The sequence below is a fragment of the Trematosphaeria pertusa genome (genome assembly GCF_010094035.1).
Source record: "Trematosphaeria pertusa strain CBS 122368 unplaced genomic scaffold BU26scaffold_22, whole genome shotgun sequence".
Taxonomy (NCBI): Eukaryota; Fungi; Ascomycota; class Dothideomycetes; order Pleosporales; family Trematosphaeriaceae; genus Trematosphaeria; species Trematosphaeria pertusa.
The window spans coordinates 110,296-126,326 of record NW_022987233.1 but is presented as its reverse complement, the minus strand read 5'-3'; the positions used below and the strand labels follow the sequence as shown (position 1 = coordinate 126,326).

General features: G+C 51.7%; 8 protein-coding genes across 8 annotated transcripts; 4 read left to right on the top strand and 4 right to left on the bottom strand.

The window, feature by feature from the left end:
- Nucleotides 1–82: 82 nt before the first annotated feature.
- On the bottom strand, nt 83–1,607 carry BU26DRAFT_544262 (HAD-superfamily hydrolase; the record flags this gene model as incomplete). Its single annotated transcript, XM_033831729.1, has 2 exons — nt 83–1,386; nt 1,438–1,607. 2 exons carry the CDS (start codon nt 1,605–1,607, stop codon nt 324–326), a joined length of 1,233 nt encoding a protein of 410 aa, XP_033676705.1. The 3' UTR covers nt 83–323.
- A 1,636-nt stretch (nt 1,608–3,243) lies between these two features.
- Nucleotides 3,244–4,094, bottom strand: BU26DRAFT_524866 (uncharacterized protein). The gene is made up of 2 exons (XM_033830373.1): nt 3,754–4,094; nt 3,244–3,703 (listed from the first exon to the last, which is right to left on the bottom strand). Exons 1-2 carry the CDS (start codon nt 4,056–4,058, stop codon nt 3,562–3,564), a joined length of 447 nt encoding a protein of 148 aa, XP_033676704.1. The 5' UTR covers nt 4,059–4,094; the 3' UTR covers nt 3,244–3,561.
- A 326-nt stretch (nt 4,095–4,420) lies between these two features.
- On the top strand, nt 4,421–5,425 carry BU26DRAFT_544261 (kinase-like protein). Its single transcript, XM_033831728.1, has one exon. The coding sequence runs from the start codon at nt 4,628–4,630 to the stop codon at nt 5,405–5,407; it is 780 nt and encodes a 259-aa protein (XP_033676703.1). The 5' UTR covers nt 4,421–4,627; the 3' UTR covers nt 5,408–5,425.
- A 200-nt stretch (nt 5,426–5,625) lies between these two features.
- Nucleotides 5,626–5,967, top strand: BU26DRAFT_571458 (uncharacterized protein; the record flags this gene model as incomplete). The annotated part of the gene is made up of 1 exon (XM_033834137.1): nt 5,626–5,967. One exon carries the CDS (start codon nt 5,626–5,628, stop codon nt 5,965–5,967), a length of 342 nt encoding a protein of 113 aa, XP_033676702.1.
- A 540-nt stretch (nt 5,968–6,507) lies between these two features.
- Nucleotides 6,508–8,088, bottom strand: BU26DRAFT_524865 (uncharacterized protein). The gene is given in 8 exon segments (XM_033830372.1): nt 6,508–6,539; nt 6,555–6,677; nt 6,717–7,159; nt 7,196–7,229; nt 7,294–7,371; nt 7,450–7,787; nt 7,843–7,844; nt 7,935–8,088. 6 exon segments carry the CDS (start codon nt 7,986–7,988, stop codon nt 6,742–6,744), a joined length of 924 nt encoding a protein of 307 aa, XP_033676701.1. The 5' UTR covers nt 7,989–8,088; the 3' UTR covers nt 6,508–6,539; nt 6,555–6,677; nt 6,717–6,741.
- A 2,170-nt stretch (nt 8,089–10,258) lies between these two features.
- On the bottom strand, nt 10,259–11,275 carry BU26DRAFT_571456 (uncharacterized protein; the record flags this gene model as incomplete). Its single annotated transcript, XM_033834136.1, has 1 exon — nt 10,259–11,275. One exon carries the CDS (start codon nt 11,273–11,275, stop codon nt 10,259–10,261), a length of 1,017 nt encoding a protein of 338 aa, XP_033676700.1.
- Nucleotides 11,276–11,432: 157 nt separating this feature from the next.
- On the top strand, nt 11,433–12,810 carry BU26DRAFT_524862 (kinase-like protein). The gene is made up of 4 exons (XM_033830371.1): nt 11,433–11,733; nt 11,787–12,073; nt 12,139–12,350; nt 12,401–12,810. Exons 1-4 carry the CDS (start codon nt 11,639–11,641, stop codon nt 12,749–12,751), a joined length of 945 nt encoding a protein of 314 aa, XP_033676699.1. The 5' UTR covers nt 11,433–11,638; the 3' UTR covers nt 12,752–12,810.
- A 680-nt stretch (nt 12,811–13,490) lies between these two features.
- On the top strand, nt 13,491–15,967 carry BU26DRAFT_571454 (uncharacterized protein; the record flags this gene model as incomplete). The annotated part of the gene is made up of 4 exons (XM_033834135.1): nt 13,491–14,143; nt 14,195–15,528; nt 15,574–15,710; nt 15,758–15,967. 4 exons carry the CDS (start codon nt 13,491–13,493, stop codon nt 15,965–15,967), a joined length of 2,334 nt encoding a protein of 777 aa, XP_033676698.1.
- Between the last annotated feature and the right edge of the window lie 64 nt (nt 15,968–16,031).

The window sequence follows — 16,031 nt, the reverse complement described above, 5'->3', positions numbered from 1 at the left end:
AGCTCGAGAGCCATGGAGCGCTGCTAGTCGCTTCTTAGTTGAGAGTGAAAGTAAGCCGCGACTAGGGGCTAGAGGAGGAGCGAGAACAATGGAGTCCGGCAGAGTCGTGTAACGTTTGACTTTCATAGGGTGAGTGGTGTTTTGATGCTTGTAGCGTGCTATTTGGGATAATTCTCTAAAGAAGAGGAGCATAATAACTACGACTTGATATATCGTGGGGAAGAGAGCTGAGATGCTTCTACGATAGATTTGTTGCGGCACGGAGTATTTTGCGTAACGTAGGGGACGTTAGTAAAAACGTGCTGATGGCGGCATGTAGGTATTTACACCTTCCAGCCTTCCTGCGCGACCGCCCAACAGACCGCGTCCCACACATCGCCCACTATTTTCCGAGGACGATACGCGGGCTCCGTGCCTTCTACATAAACGCCCGTCTGCACCAAAACACTGACCCAGTCAGTGCCATATGGACTCCTATAGCTATTGCCGCCCAGGATGTCGCTCGCGGGGTTGTCCCCAACCATATACACCCTCTTCAAATGTCCTACTTTCCCGTCATATTGCCGCAGTAGATGTTTCCTGTGCGAAATCAACCGCTTCTCGGCAAACTCGTACGTTGGCCTATGCGGTTTCCCCATGACTATCTTCTTGAGCTCTACGCCGTTTTTCTCTCCACCCGTTAAGTCTGCCCAGACACCTTTCAGCGCCGCGCGAAAGCCGCCTTGACCTAACCGCGGGAGGTGGTATTTCGCCGCCCACAGCAGATCTGGGTTTGAGAAGTACAGTGGTGGCTGACCGTCCTGCTGGTAGCCCTTATTCGGTAGCGAAGGGTCGCCGTTCTTCTCGGAGAGCGTGCCCAGTATGCCCTGTTTGGAGAGCAGCACGTCTTTTATAACCTGTGTGTCCAGACCCCAGTCTCGGGGGTCGTTGTATACGAATATGGCATCGATCTTGAGGGACGTAGAGGGCGAGGAAGGGTCGATTGGCGCGGGGAGCGGGCGCGTGAATCGCCTGTAATAGGGTAGAAGGTGCTGTGAGAAGGGCCAGACTGCGGGATATGCTGCTAGGATGTCTCCGGGTGTTACCACTGTCTTGAAGCCGTATTTTTCTGCTACCACGCGGCATCTGTCCTCGTCGCCTCCCACTACTAAAATCGCCTTGTCCTTGTATTCATCCATATCTGCGAAGGGCGTGTGGCTCTGTATGAACATGCTGGTGTCTAAAGGCACCTTGAGCTTTCTGCTCAGGTCGTCCACGCGTTCCGACTCGTGCTTCCCGCCGCCATTGGTGAGTAGGATGAATGGTATGCGCTGGGACTGGAGGTAGGAGAGGGATTTGTGGGCGCGTGGTAGAGGGTCGGAGCTACGGACGAGGACGCCATCAATGCTACCGCCCGTCAGCTACTACGGTTAAAGAAGACTGGGATGCTTGCCTTACTCAAATGCGAAGGCGAATTCGGGGACGCGTTGTGGTGGGGTAGCTTCTGTCTGGAGGAAGCGGCGGGATACTGTCCGACAAGCGGAGCATGGTTGCAGTGGCTGTGAGCTGAAGAGCCTGCATCTCGAGGCTAGCCTGGAGAGAGCCCGGAATGAGTGTGGGGCGGCCATGGTGGGCGAAGACGATGGTGTTGGGTCTGGCTCGGTGGTCCGCAGATAGACGCGTCCGAGTGGTTGGATATCGCACGGCGGCGTACAGGCATTAGTCAGCCTGCAATACGACCCCTCCAAACCTTCCAAGGTTGCCCAGGTGGAACCTTAGAATGGAACCTCTGGCTTTCAAGCTCCTGCACTTCTTACTGCACATGCCAGAACTTTTAGTTCTTTCGTAACGCACGGCCCAGCAAACGCCGTGGGGGCAGTCGTCACGCGGGGAGAGACTTTCCCAAAATTCGCCTACCAAATTTCACTTCCCAAAATTCTTCCCGAACTACCCAAGCCGTCTTCCCCGAATTTGTTGTGGAGGACGTGCATGTCATTGAGAGTTGCCTATCGTTAGATGGGTGGTGTACGGGGAGTATTAGAGTAGCCGCCTTCATAGGCATCACGTTGCTAAATAGGGCGGAGCATGTTTCGATCGCTTGCATCCGAGCGCACCTCAGCGTCCGAAAGATGCCACTCACCTCAGAGAAACGGTGGTTATCCCAAGAAGGGGGGAGATGAACTTAATGGTCACAAGAAGCGTGCCAAGGGGTTATGCACAGGATGGATAAGGGATGAGTGATTCGAACGAGAGAGGGTGAAGAACTGGCTTTAACAGATCGCGAACCTTTTATACGTATCTTCCTGCGCCTCTCTCCCGCGCTTAATGCCTACTCACTCCCCTCACCTATGCGCCCCTGGCGTTGTCGAGCACGGCTGCAGATGCAACAGCGGCATTCCCCTCGTTGCAGACGTTCCACTGTCGATGGTAATGCGTGCTCCAAGACTCGAAGGAGTCAAGTCGCAGAAGCATTCATCCTGGACGTGTTCATGGCTTGCATGCATGCTGCGGGTGGACATAAGGCGGGCGCTCTTTGCCTTGGTGGCGGGGATATAGTAGGATGTGGATTAGTCTTCATGACAGCGTGGGGAAGTTATTTCGAGCACTATTCCATTCTTGAGTATGCATATTAGCAACCGCTTCTGTCTGCAACGCACGCCTCAGCATGCTTAAATGATTGTTATGGAAGACCTGTACTTCCGATCACAGCTACCAGAAGAGGCTCTCCCTCAAGGTGGCGATGTATGCGATGATGATTACAGGCGGGATAATGCTCAGTGTTGATTTCGGCTTGAACCCGTTGACAGTAATGCATATGCAAATCGTTCTAATGCCGCCTGAAATGGATCTTATCTGTGTAGAGGCCGTGGACGGAGACGCTAGCTCCGTTTAACTAGATGATGACAAGTGGTTGTTGTAGAAGGATGTATAGGCATGGCGACGTTCGAGTACGTTCGGAAACTTTAGGGAATTTTGGGGAACTTTAGGGAACTTAGAGAACTTTAGAGAACTTAGGGAACTTACTAAAAGAGGAACGAATATGTGTGCCCAGAGTAAGCCACGGCCGCTGTACCCGATTGGATGAGATGCTGAAGGCTCGAAAAACGAAGAGGCGAAGGGATACTCTTTTAACCTTTATAAACCTCTCACAGTTCCTATCAAGCCTAAATTCAATAGCTCAGTGGATTCCAACAAACCGATCAGCTTCTGCCTCGGCTTCCTGCTCTGCCCCCTGTTTGAGAACGCAAAGCTAAAGTTTACGGTATGATCCATTTGCGTTAATTAAACGTAGGTACTGACATTATACCAGATGTGCCAAAGAGTTCGCGCCGTGTTTCAATGCTCCGGACGGCATGAGAATCGAGGTGAAGAAAGAACGAGGGTGAAACATTTCGCAAGGTGCACCGCGGCAATTCTAAGTGGCCAACTTTGCCCGCCAGCCAACCAAGAAGATGTGCATGTAGTGCAGGAAGACGAGCCGGATGAGAACTGTCCTGAATGTAAAGGAGAAATTCCACCCGAGAGCTCATGAATACCGTTCCTAGGATTGCGGTGGAACTATCCAGGGTCAAGATCACCAATTCAATCAGTTTTCTGGCCAACAACTTTACTCTCCTGCTCTCTCATAGTAGCGATAAGCATCTGCTCCGTCCGTCCACCCCAACAGTATGATTTGCAACGTAACTTGGCTTCTTCCGTCCAAATTTCTCGCGGGATGAAGGTCCTAAGGAAGTCAATGCGACGAATATTGGTGCAGTGCCATAGGTACGTTACAATTCTTCACCATTTTTGCAGGCTAGAAAGACTTTATGTGGAATGTCGAGTAGTTCCTCCTGATTGAGCGGACCTTGTACATTGATATCGTAGATAAGCCACCGCTTTACTGGGTTGTCGGAATCGATCCCTTCCGGAATATGCATCCCATCATAGCAAGAAGGATTTGGTTGTGGATTTAGAGGTCGATGGAGAACTTGGTTGCAAAATATTTCCGCAAGAGTGGTATGACGTCTAAGTGGTTTTCCAGGAATGTCCGTGACACGAACACGTACGATAACGCGCGTTTGAGTAGAAGAATCCATTCAGGCCGAGTGTTCTGAAGTGCATCAAACAATGACGGTGCGGCTGCCGAGGCGGAATCGAAAGGCTAATATAAATAGCTTCAATTCAAGCGCCACTAGATCACGTGATGTACCCCTCACTCCTTTTCTCCCTCTGTATTGTCCTATAACCCACAAACTTCCCCGAGGTTCTGTTCTGAACTATTTGGGCTGTCATGGCATCTCGACATTTGTCCCGTATCGACAGGATCTCGAAAGACATAGATCAAGGCCAGACCATCCCATCGGTATATCGAGCGACTCTTGAGGAACGGCTGGTCATAGCGTGTAAACCGCTCACCCGCCAGCCACGCAGAGAGGTACAGCGCCCTCGTCAAGAAATTCGATCATATCACGCGCGAAAGAAAGCGCAGAGTGTGTACCTGGAGATTATCGATAATGCACCCCATGTGTTCCTGCCCTTCATCCTCGCTATTCCTCCCAGCGCTTGCAAGCACTTCGATCCATTCGACTTTTGTCCTACCTGTCCCTTTCGTATTGTGATCCACTGCCAACAAAATCCATCGCCGGCAGCGTTGCGTTATTTATCAATGGCAATTCCGCCGCCTCCAACTCTTCCTACGACCGCGTGGACTCATGCGTACAGCAGTCCAACTCGCAATCATCAAAGCGGGCAGTTAATCGGCAATGGATCCTTCGGATTTGTTTGGCGAATTGCGGAAGATCGCGTTATGAAAGAACCGAAAATCTACCCCTCAAAAAACCCCGACACAGCTTATTCCAACATGGTAAATCGCGCTGAAATTCTGAACGAGAAGGCCGTCTACGAGCGACTGGGAAGCCATGACGGAATCATCCAATGTTTCAAAGCACTGGACGAGTCAATTGAGCTCGCTTTTGCCAACCAAGGCGACCTATCGACCTATATGCAGGCAAACCCCTTACCATCTCGAGCGTTCAGAGCCAAGTGGATTCAGTTGCTGGTGGATACCTTTAGCTACGCGCATGCTCGCAGGGTTGTCGTCCAAGACGTTGCTCTCCGGAATATCCTCGTACACGACAATTCCTTAAAGCTGTCAGACTTTGGGGAAGCCTTCTTGTTACCATTAGACACCGACGTGGAACGCTTTTGTGTCAACGATACCACCCCTCAAATTGAGATACTTCATCTCGGGTGCATCTTGTACTCTATTGCCGTCTGGCAGGAGTTCAAATATAATTACTTCGACACCGAGCGCTGGCCAGAAGCAGAAGAGCTGCCTGCGACGGACGACATCCTCTTTGCGAGCATCATCAAAAAGTGCTGGAACGGAGAGTATGCCAGTATGGAAGAACTCCAGAAGGACATACATGGTATGGTGGATGAGTAAAGATGGGATAGATTTTGAATAGCTAGCATCTTGTATTCAGCTCGACTGGTACAACTAAACCGTTCAAGTCAACATTTCGTCTTGGTTATCAGTAACGTATGTATCTAGCTTAGTTACCACACTCAGACCTCAGCCGTTTATCCATCACTCCCAACTCGAACTTTTCCTAGTTACACTGCGCTGGATCAGGTACCGGATGAAGGTAATGCGGACTAATCATGTTATTGCGCACTTCTAACGCGTACAAAGAAATCCAGGATCTGTTGGTCGCTCTTGTCTCCGCCTTGCAAACTCTTCTCGCGTCTCGATTTCTCCATTCCAGGAATAGGAGCAAGAATCTCTTCCACGAACTCTTGAGACTTAACTCAGCGGCCAGCTCCGACGACTTCGACATCGAACGGATCCGGCCTCTACTCGATGTGATCCTCAATAATGAACCAGATGAAGTCATCTGGAACAAGGTCTACGACGCCGTTACCGAATACACCCCCCCCTCCCCGTCCCGCCTCGTCCATCCAGCAAACGCCAGTGTTGCAACCTCCAGCGACGCGTCTCGTTAAATTATTCAGTCGTACCGGATAGGCCCTCGTGGAGGGTCCTGAAAGGTGCTTCGTGGTCGGAGGCTTCGGGGGAATCATGCTTCGCGCAAAGGATCTGCGACGCGTTAGACTTAAACAAGTTCCTATGAAAAAGAAGTCTCGTACGCCTCGCCAGTGGCATCTCATTTCGCTCTCAGAGCTAGACGGCACGGAGGGTAAGGCGGGAGAGGATTTGGGGGTGTGGGGCTAGGCTTTCAGCGCCGGCTTGTTGCTCTGGCCGTTGTGCCGTTGCGTCAAGTCGCTCAATCCGCGTCTGCACATCTAGCTCCCCGCACACCACGCAAGTCCAATGCTTTTCTTAGGCTTGCAATAGATAACAATCTAAGAGAGACATAACTCCCTACCGCTCCAACAGCCGCCGCCGCCGCCACCAGCACAGCCTCGAACTAAGGCATCTGTGCCGCGAATTTCCCCGACTCCGCAAGAAACGCCAGCCTCAACGTCGCAGACGGACGAGGCTGAGATCAAAAATACCCCACTCAAGGCATTCTGCGATTTACTCCCATGTTCTACCCAACCATCGGCCGTTTCCTTAACACCCCCACCAACATCCAATCGTAGCAACGCGACTACTGAAGATTGCGACATTCTCTACCAATGATCAGGACGGAGAGGAGAGCTGCCCCTGCTAGCATGTGTGGGGATTTCCTTAAGCAATCTGCATCTCCCCGAAGGTCTACTTAGCCGAGACGTGTGGATTGTTTTCGGGCACGTTCATTTGCTCAGTGCAGCGTGCTAAAGTGCCTCGTACTTCTTCGACGTGAGCACCTGCCCCGCTGGCAAGCGGTTCTGGAAGTTTAGTGCAAGTAAAACCTGGAGGAGAGCCTTGACCTTAGGCATGGTGCCTAGTCTCCACAAGACCTCCCTAAGAGGCCGTGCTAGGACGTGCATGCTCCCGTTATCGTCATCTTTGGGCTGCGTGAGAAGTACTCGACCTAACTCGTACATCGACTTTACATTACTGGCGACACCAGCCGGCGGATCGACCGTCTGTTCATTCTCCGTCTCCACCAGCTTGATTATCTTGGCAATGCACCATGCGTCCGCAAAGATGGGCGGTTTGACGTCTTGTGGGCCAAGGACTCCTGGTTGAAGCCACGAGATGATTGTAGATCCTACAGAATACACGTCTGACACGTGGCGGCAGCTATATCTAGCCTAGACCTCGGGAGCGCGCATGGCTGGCGACTGCATTTGCACCTGGTTGTAGCCGTCTAGTTGACCTGGAAAATTGCAAGTTTAGTATGTATATCCTATAGGGTTCGGAACAAGAGGATGGATACTTACAGAGGCCTATGTCTGAGATCTTGACTATTGGGTTTCGTCCGTCGACGTTGGAGCAGAGTACATTATCAGGCTTACAATCTGCGGTAGGAGTTAGTTTCTTGGTTTAAGACAGGGGAATAGGCAGTCGCTTAGGCTTGATTAGTCTTCTAGACTTACCCGTCCAGACATTTTTAGTAAGACTAACGTCTTTCACGCCTCCTAACGTGCCCTTGAAGAGTGCGGCCATGAAGACAGGATTATCCTTGTACTTAGCTGGGTTAAGTGCGCTTAGCGGCACGTCGAGATATTCTAGTACAAGACAGTAGGGATTTAACTGCACGGCTTCTTTAAAGGCAGCGGTGTTGCCATGGAAGCCGTTTTCGCTTATGTACTGATTGATCTCGTCGTACAGAGACCGGATGTGGCGGCTCTGATAGATTGCTCGCCTATTATATGCCTCGCGCTCTCTTCTGAGCCTTTTTTGCTTTTTTGCCGTGGTAGTTTTGATGATGGCCCTGAAAGACCACGCATTAGACACTGGCATTCTCTAATAGTACGTAGCATACTTACCACTTCGCTGGTCTTCAGTATCTAGAGTTGTTAAGAATTTCGGCTTTCCAGACGGTAGAGAGAACAGTCTAGTTTAGCTAAAGCTGTTCCACGAGTTTGTAGGTATATTTGCCGCCAGTAAGGAATTTGCCGACGCTAAACGACATTATAGTGTCCGACGGATCTGCTATCACTAGTACGTTGTCGAGTGTGACAGTGGTTATTAGAAAGAGGGTGTTTTATCAGCGAAACAATAAAATATTGACAACAGTAAGGGTGTGTAAGAACCCACACCTCAAGAGCCAGGTAGATATCCGGAGAAATGTTCTTCCGGTTGCTTAGTCATTCCACATCTGCGCCTCTACCAGCCTTCACGCCTCCCTCAGCGTTGATTCGGTACCGGTAGAGTTGCCGCCGCGGTTACGGCAGGGCCAGAACGCAAAATCCTACGAGCAAGTCACGAACACAACGCGTCCATCAGCGATAGTGGCCGCGCCATCGAGCCACGATGTAGCAACACGGAATGCGACGACTGAGCCCAAACACCCCAACAATACGATGGTCATCGTCTACCAACATACAGTCACCGATGGGCTTCCTGCCAGCCCATCATCAATCTAACGACGTTCCACATCGACGACCTTTCGAACAGAACGGCATCACCTTCGACGCGAATCGAACACCAGACACTCGGCATGCTACGATCGGTGCCACCCAATACTGCTGTAACCAGACAGCCTCGTCCACTATCACCCCCCTTTTGGTGGAGAAGGAGTGGTGACCCTTCGACACACGACAAAGTCTGAGGAGATTCGCGTTGGAGCTCTCGTGCTCAGTAATTCGACAAGTCAAGCGAGTGGAGCCTTCCGTGAAGCCGCGCCACAACTCGCGCTGCTGCCACTGCCGCCGAATGGGAAGTCACATCAAGAACATGGCCAGATGCTCAGCCTCTTTGCTCTCCGTTGGCGAGCTCAACAACATACGCGATATCTCCACTCTGGAGCGAAGTGGAGCAACGGCCCGATCTTGCTCGGCGCTGTGTTATGACCCGACAAGTGTGCCAGTCGAAACCAAGGTAGACATCCAGGAGTACGGCTAGTGGCGTTGGTACGGGCTTGTCGCCATTTCAGGCTAGGCCCGTTTTGGCTGGGACCTGTTTGGACTTTGGTCTAAATTCGAGAAAGTGGAAAACCCAAGTCTGAAAACAGCAACCCGAAATTGGAAACGGACCAGTTCTGGGACCCCAGCCGCCCACGACCTGAAAGCGGGCACCTCGAAATCCAGGGCAGCCAGGCCGTTCTGGAGTCTACATATTTTGCAGAGTAGCAAGTCCTAATTTCCAGCGCTGTAGTCATGTCGTCTCGGCAGCATCCGTCCGTACTGCCACAGAATGGGCTGAAATAGATGCCACGAATGTACTTAGAGAAACACCATTAAGCTATCGCAATTTCTAAAGAAGTTGCCAATAGCAATATCAATGGGTGGTTGCGAGTCAACTCCACGGATATGGGCAGACATGCTTGCGTGTCGACCCGCTCCTGCTCATTACAATGCAGCGAGGACATGGTGAGCCCTTTGTGAAGAGCTGGAGAGGTATGGGCCTGAGCCCACGCGCCTGGTGGCATCGACGAAGATGACCAGGAGGGATCGACTCCACTACGTCAGGAAAATTTAATCCGCTTCGCGACCTTTTCGCGGCCGCCATAATGGCATAGACGCCTGCGCCTACGAGCTTTCCCTTCCGAAGCGTTCTCCGTCCACCGATGCATTTGCAACGTAGCAAAATCAATTACGAGGCGAGGAGACTGAAGACGCCAGCGTCATATATGCTACGAATGCGACCGGTTGCAACAGTTTGGTCATAAGGCCAGCTTAGTGTCTCCGCATGATAGTACCCGACACCCTGCTAAGATGCACCGCCATATCAACCGCCAAACTGCCCTTGCGCGTTGACATAATAAAACTGGTTATACTCTTGACTCCATATCCAATTTGGTGCAGCTTGGGTGCTCGTCGACGTGATACGCCTACGCTGGACACGGTCGCTAGCAAGATCGCCCCTTGGCGCCTCTCGTGACTTGAACCTTGCGCTTGATTCAAGTCTACCCTCTTCGAGAAGCTCATCCAAAGCCTTTCGGATCTCGTTCAGCCGCTCATCTCCCCCCCAATCAATAATGTTCCGAACATGGCCACGAAAGTTGACAAAGTCTTCAGGCCTCTGCAACAGGTAACTATGTAATTTCTTAGTATAGTACTTGAGGTCCTCACCCTTCCAGGATATAAACAGGCGAGCTTCGGTGCCGTTCATCGCAATACTGAAGGCAGTGCTGTTCACGCGTTGGAGTCTGGGGCTTGCGCATGCCTCAAGACGGGCGTTTAGAGTTTCAGCGATGTTGACACAAGTAGGTCCGGCGCCGAGGCACTGGTTGGTTGCGACCTAAAGGTTTGAACTCTTGTAAGGTCCATCCGACTTGAACTCGACCGCGAGAAAAGGATAGAGAAGGTCATCTCCATTCGCTACCATGTCGTTGCCCATATTGATCAGCTGGATGTTGTCAGGGAACGCTTTCGAGCGGTTGTATCCGAAGGCACTATCAGGCGTGGGTATAGAGACTTGAAGAGGTGTTTGGTTGTCATTAGGAACGTGTCTTTGGAACATCCTTTTCTTGTCGCTTCGTTTGACAGTAGGCGTATAGCCGACGTCGAAAACCTTGTCATGCATGTATCTTTCTACCTTATCCTCTCCTACACCCTCTTCCAACTCCATCAGGTCCTCATCATTCCGGTAGTGTTCAAGGCTCGGCTGCGGCGAGTCGCGTGACGCATGTACTTTCTGCGCCAGAGATTCAAGTGGCGAAGGGAGAGTATGATTTGACGGGACAAGATATATTCTATTGCCAGCGAGGTATGTTGTCCGATAGAGAGGATCCTCGACTTTGGATCCTTTCGAGGCAGTGCTTTGCGAAGCAGTGGACTCGGCGTAGAACGACTGAGCGGGCGCGACGTCCGGAAGCGCAGGAGGTAAATTTGGGTGTGGCGGGAAGGTTGGCCGCGGCGGGAAGGTTGGGTACGGCGGAAACGTTGGGTACGGCAGGAAATTTGGGTGCGACGGAAAGTTTGGGAGCAGAAGATTTGGAGAAGGCGCGAAAGTCGGGCGAGGCGGAGCACTCGAAGGTGAAAGCGGCGGATACTCGAAACTGGCGCCAATAGTTTCGTCACGATCCGTGAGTGAGTGAAAGCTCGGTGTGCTCGTATTTGGGGCGGATCTCGGCCTCGACGGCTGCGGAGCATATGGCGATGGGCCTGGTGAGAGTCTGCGCAACCAACGCCAGACACGATCAGATGATGCGAAGCGTGTGCACTTCGACGGCTGTTGTTCTTGCGAGCTGAGAAAGGGATCGTCTACAATACTTAAACACGGAAAGGCTGATATGAGGCGCGGTTGAGGAGGCATGTGCCAAGGCCGAACGTCTAAACCGGTCTATTAGGAAGGGCACATCCGAGGCCCAATTGCAGCAACTGGCGCTGGGGCCGTGCACTGCGTGCAGCCAGCTGTCCTCGCAGCCCTATTACAGGTACCAAGTCAACGCGGAGCGACGCGTGATGGTCTCAAAAGTTTAAGTTCTGGCTGTTGTTGTGCTTTTCGGTCCCGTAGATTATCAGAGGGTAACGATCAACAAGCCTGAGCTTGCCAAGTGCCAGCAGTTTCACCACGAACTCCTACTCAACCGTCGCGGAAGGGCGCGTGAGTTGAAGCGCATCCATATACCAAAATCCCGAGTTCATCAAAGTCCGCCGGATCCTAATCTACTCTCTCATGACTTCTATATTCGGATCAGGGCAGCTTCTTAAAGGGAAAGTGAGCGCCTACACAATCATCAAGCAGCTTCATCAATCCATTTGGCTAGCAGTGTATGAGTTACAGTTCATTATTGTACACCCTAGGCTTACCAGTAGATTTCTAGCAAACCGAGCGGAGAACCGGTCGTGATTAAGAGCGTTCGTCATTTTCGCCTTCAAAACGAACGCGACGTCCTCAAGCGCTTTCAATCCCGGGCCCCCTCTCTTCGTCCTTTACTTGATGAAATGGGAGATCCTCCCGATCCCCCAGCGCTCGTTCTAAAGCACCTCGATGATGACCTCTTACATGCTTCGGCAGCTAAGAAGCTTACTCGCCTGGAGGTCAAGTACGTGATAAGAAGAGTTCTAGAAGCACTGTCTGTGCTTCATGAGGATGGCTATGTGCATGCAGGTATGGTATCCTTGGAGTTGCTTCTCCAAATGTGTGACAAGCTCTAATTATCGTTTGATTTGCAGACGTCAAACCTGATAACGTATTAGTGAACTACGGCCCCGGGAATATCCGGTTTACTGAAGCGCAGTTGGCCGATTGTGGAAGTACAGTACCTGAGGATTCTAGATATGCAATGGAAGGCGATATTATCGGAGCACCTATATTTCGAAGCCCCGAAGCACACCTCCAGATGAGATGGAGTACTGCCACAGACATTTGGTCTCTCGGTACTACGGCAAGTGATCCGGTCAATTATCTTGGATATATTGACTGACAAAACCACAGCTTATAAGCCTGCTTTGGGGAGGGAACTGGCATATTTTCAAACCGGATGTCCCCGCAGATCACGAACACTATGAACTGAAGATTCTTATGAAGCACCATCAATATTTCGGACCATTCCCTTTGTCATACAAGGACATATCAGACGAAGATACTTTGAGCATCCTTGCTCATGTTATGAAAGGAGTACCTCATGGGATGATGAAGCCATTTGAGTATATTACGGACCGGGAGATCACTGGGGAAGACAACGCATTCGTACTAAAGATCATGAAACTCGATCCACGAGATAGGCCATCAGCAAAGGACCTCTTGCAGGATGAGTGGTTTCAGGTGGAGTCGGCAAACCAATAAGAACCAATGCTGTTTTCTTTTTGAAAAAAAGGGGGGGGGGAAGCGACAGTGGACGAGGCTGTCTGAGTACTGCTGTAATATGTGGCATCAATCGTAGCATGCGGGGTGTCTGGGATTCGATTCGCGTGGGAGACTATGCTGTTCGGCTCGAGGGCTCGTCGATGCGGGACGTCGCAAACATTGTCGGTTGGTGATGGACTAGCCAGGAAGCCCATCGGTGACTGCGTTGTGACTATGATGCTAAAAGGTGTTTGGGCTCCGTCGTCGCATCCCGTGTTGCTGCACCTCGACTAGATGGCTACCGCTGGCTTCCCGCGATAGCCTGTAGAGGCCATTGTGGCCACTGGCAGATATCTCCTGATGCTGTTCTCTTGCGGGCTCCAAAAATTTGAGTTCTCACAGCCCACATAGAGCCGTTGGGATATGGAGCTGGGTCACCGCCAAGCCTTTTGTCTCAGCTCCGCGATCCATCATGCCGTCCGTCAGTCCGAGTGGAGTGCTGACGGTATCCGTGTGATGTAGCCTCTCGTGTTATCGAGAGCATATTGACTAGGAGCATTACGCGGGTACACTTACTCTTTGTGCTGAGGATGATGGAGGCCAGAACCCCGCGAATCGGCCCCCACCCACGCCTCGTCATATTAGCTCAGCCACTCTCGCACGAGTTCGGAGCAACTGCACGAGCTCAAGTCCGGCCCGGAGCAGCGTCACACCTTTACATCCGTACACGCTTACCACAATGTCAGAATCGAGCCCGTCCGGAGGTAGTAACAGAACCTCCACAAGCCCGTCCGCGCCGATCGATCTCCTCACTCGAGCACCTATCAAGCGAGCAAGACCGCAGCTCAGTTGCACGCCCTGTCGCCAGGGAAAGCTCAAATGCAACCGCGAACACCCCGTCTGCGACCAGTGTGCGAAGCGATCGCGCCACGAAGCATGCCAATATGTGCCACCTCCGCCGAGGAACAAACAAGCCCAGAACATGCGCGGTAGGATCAGGAACTTGGAAAGCTTGGTGGTCAACTTGATAAACCAGAAGTCGCAGGAGACAGGCACCAATGGCACGGTCAATGCGGAATCGAATGGCACCACCAAAGAGGCTGAAGAGCCCAACCCGGAGACGTTTGGTGAGCTTCGCATCAGTAATTCCGGGAATGAGACGAACTATGTAGGAGCTGGGCACTGGTCCTCCCTATTGAAAGAAATTGAGGATGTGAAGAACGACCTCGAGGAAGAAGATGATGATGAACCTCAGGAAGAAGAGTGGAACGATGCCAACGCTCGATCCACCGTGACATTTGGCATGCCCAGACGCATCACCAAAGCGGAACTTATAGCGGAGATGCCTCCAAAGGATGAGGTCGATCGACTCCTTCCCCTTTGGTTCAACAGGTACACTCTCTCATCGCTCTTGTTTGATCAAAGTCTAATTCATCCCCACAGTGCCGATCCTCTCCTATACGTCATACACGCGCCGACCTTCCAAGAAGAATATAAGGAGTACTGGAAAGGTCCTTCATCGACTCCAGTCATGTGGATCGCGCTCCTGTACAGTGCAATGGCACTGGGCATCATCCTCGGCCCGCGGAACCCAGGCATGAACGCCCACGCAGCTGCTTACGACCGCTCATCGGGATCACCATTCGATCCAAACGACCAGAATGACTACCTGTCCAGCTGCGTCAACAGGTTTCAACATCTCGCTTCTTCCGCTTTAGTGTTAGCGGATATCACGAAGTCTCAGCCATACACACTCGAGACCCTGATGATCTACGGAGAGTGCGAATTCTTGCGGAGAGATGATCATCATGCAAAGATCTGGCTGATGAACGGAGTTGCCCTACGTGTCGCCATGCGGATGGGATACCATAGAGATCCGAGCAACTTCCATGGCATGTCTCCGTTCCAGGGAGAAATGCGTCGGAGGGTGTGGCACGTCATTAATATGATGGATACCTTGATTTCCTTCGCTATCGGGCTACCCGCCGTTGTCCGCCGCATTGAAAACGATGTCCGAGCGCCGCAAAACCTGTTAGACTGCGACATATCTCCCGACATGACCGAGCTACCGAAGGAGCGCCCGGTGTCGGAAATAACCCCAGCTACATACACGATTGCCAAATCTAGAGTCTGCGCTGTATTCGCAGAGGCCGCGGAATTGGCCCAAAAGATTACACCGCCCCGTTATTCGACCATCACAGCGTTGGAAAAGCGCCTAGACGAGGCCCACAATCAAATTCCCGAAGGAATGCGAGTCCGGCCAATGGAGGATTGCATTACCGATCCTCCAGTCCTGATCATGAGCAGATTCAATATCGAGCTCCTGTATCTGAAGACGAGAGTCGTCTTGCATCGTCATTATTTGACTGCTGGGCAGTCTGACGCCAGATTCGTGGAGTCCCGAAAGAGCTGCGTGGATTCTGCTCTGGAAATCCTCAAGTATCACAAGATCATTTTCCACGCCTGCCAACCAGGCGGGCAGCTGAGCAAAGTCTGGTGGTACATGTCCTCGCTTCAGACCTACGACTATCTCCTTGCAGCCATGATCCTATGTCTCGAGATGCATCATCTCAAAATGGTTGGCGACCCTTCTGGGAGGATCACTGAATTGTTCGGAGTTCTTGAAGACACATACGGCATTTGGGCTAATCACCCAAACCGCTTTCGAGAGTCAGTCAGGGGAGCTGGAATCCTCAGATCCATGCTGCAGAAATTTCCCAGCGCAGCGGAGTCACAGAAAATTCAGCAAGACCCAGTACCGAACGGCTACGAGACTAGTACGTGCGCCACCATTCGCGAAGGCGAACGCTAACATTGAACAGATATTGGTAATGTCCCTAAAGAGCTGACACCAGAGTCAGTCCCAGAAGAGCTCCCACCGCAAATCTGGGGCGCTTGGCCGCCTCAACCTGAGGTTCCTGCAATTGACATGCCTGACATTCCGTCTGACATTGATTGGGTAAGTCACTCTTTCTTCCCAGCGGCCAGGCTAACGCAGCCTTCTAGACGCTTTGGGATTCTACGATGCAAAATCAGAATCACATGTTGCCGCCGACAACCTGGGCAGCGAGTAATTCCACAATGGAGGACTGGATCGGGGCGACCTCTAATGTCGACAGCATGCTCGCTAGCGGCTTTGACGGCTTAGCGGATGTTCAAGACCCACTCATGGGCATCTACGGGCCGACCTTCTACACGCCGGACATGCAAAATTGAAAGGCAAGAGAATTACCACCATTACGGAAGAAATATTGGATTCGATGGGCGACAAGGAAACAGA

Coding starts and splice junctions, on each gene's coding strand:
- BU26DRAFT_524866 (XM_033830373.1), bottom strand. CDS start 4,058: ATGGATTCTTCTACTCAAACGCGCGTTATCGTACGTGTTCGTGTCACG. Junction 3,704..3,753: donor TGCAAAAATGGTGAAGAATT/GTAACGTACCTA, acceptor TGACTTCCTTAG/GACCTTCATCCCGCGAGAAA.
- BU26DRAFT_544261 (XM_033831728.1), top strand. CDS start 4,628: ATGGCAATTCCGCCGCCTCCAACTCTTCCTACGACCGCGTGGACTCAT.
- BU26DRAFT_524862 (XM_033830371.1), top strand. CDS start 11,639: ATGACTTCTATATTCGGATCAGGGCAGCTTCTTAAAGGGAAAGTGAGC. Junction 11,734..11,786: donor CAATCCATTTGGCTAGCAGT/GTATGAGTTACA, acceptor GTAGATTTCTAG/CAAACCGAGCGGAGAACCGG. Junction 12,074..12,138: donor GGATGGCTATGTGCATGCAG/GTATGGTATCCT, acceptor TTTGATTTGCAG/ACGTCAAACCTGATAACGTA.
- BU26DRAFT_524865 (XM_033830372.1), bottom strand. CDS start 7,988: ATGTCGTTTAGCGTCGGCAAATTCCTTACTGGCGGCAAATATACCTAC. Junction 7,372..7,449: donor TACTAAAAATGTCTGGACGG/GTAAGTCTAGAA, acceptor CTCCTACCGCAG/ATTGTAAGCCTGATAATGTA. Junction 7,160..7,195: donor TACAACCAGGTGCAAATGCA/GTCGCCAGCCAT, acceptor GGTCTAGGCTAG/ATATAGCTGCCGCCACGTGT.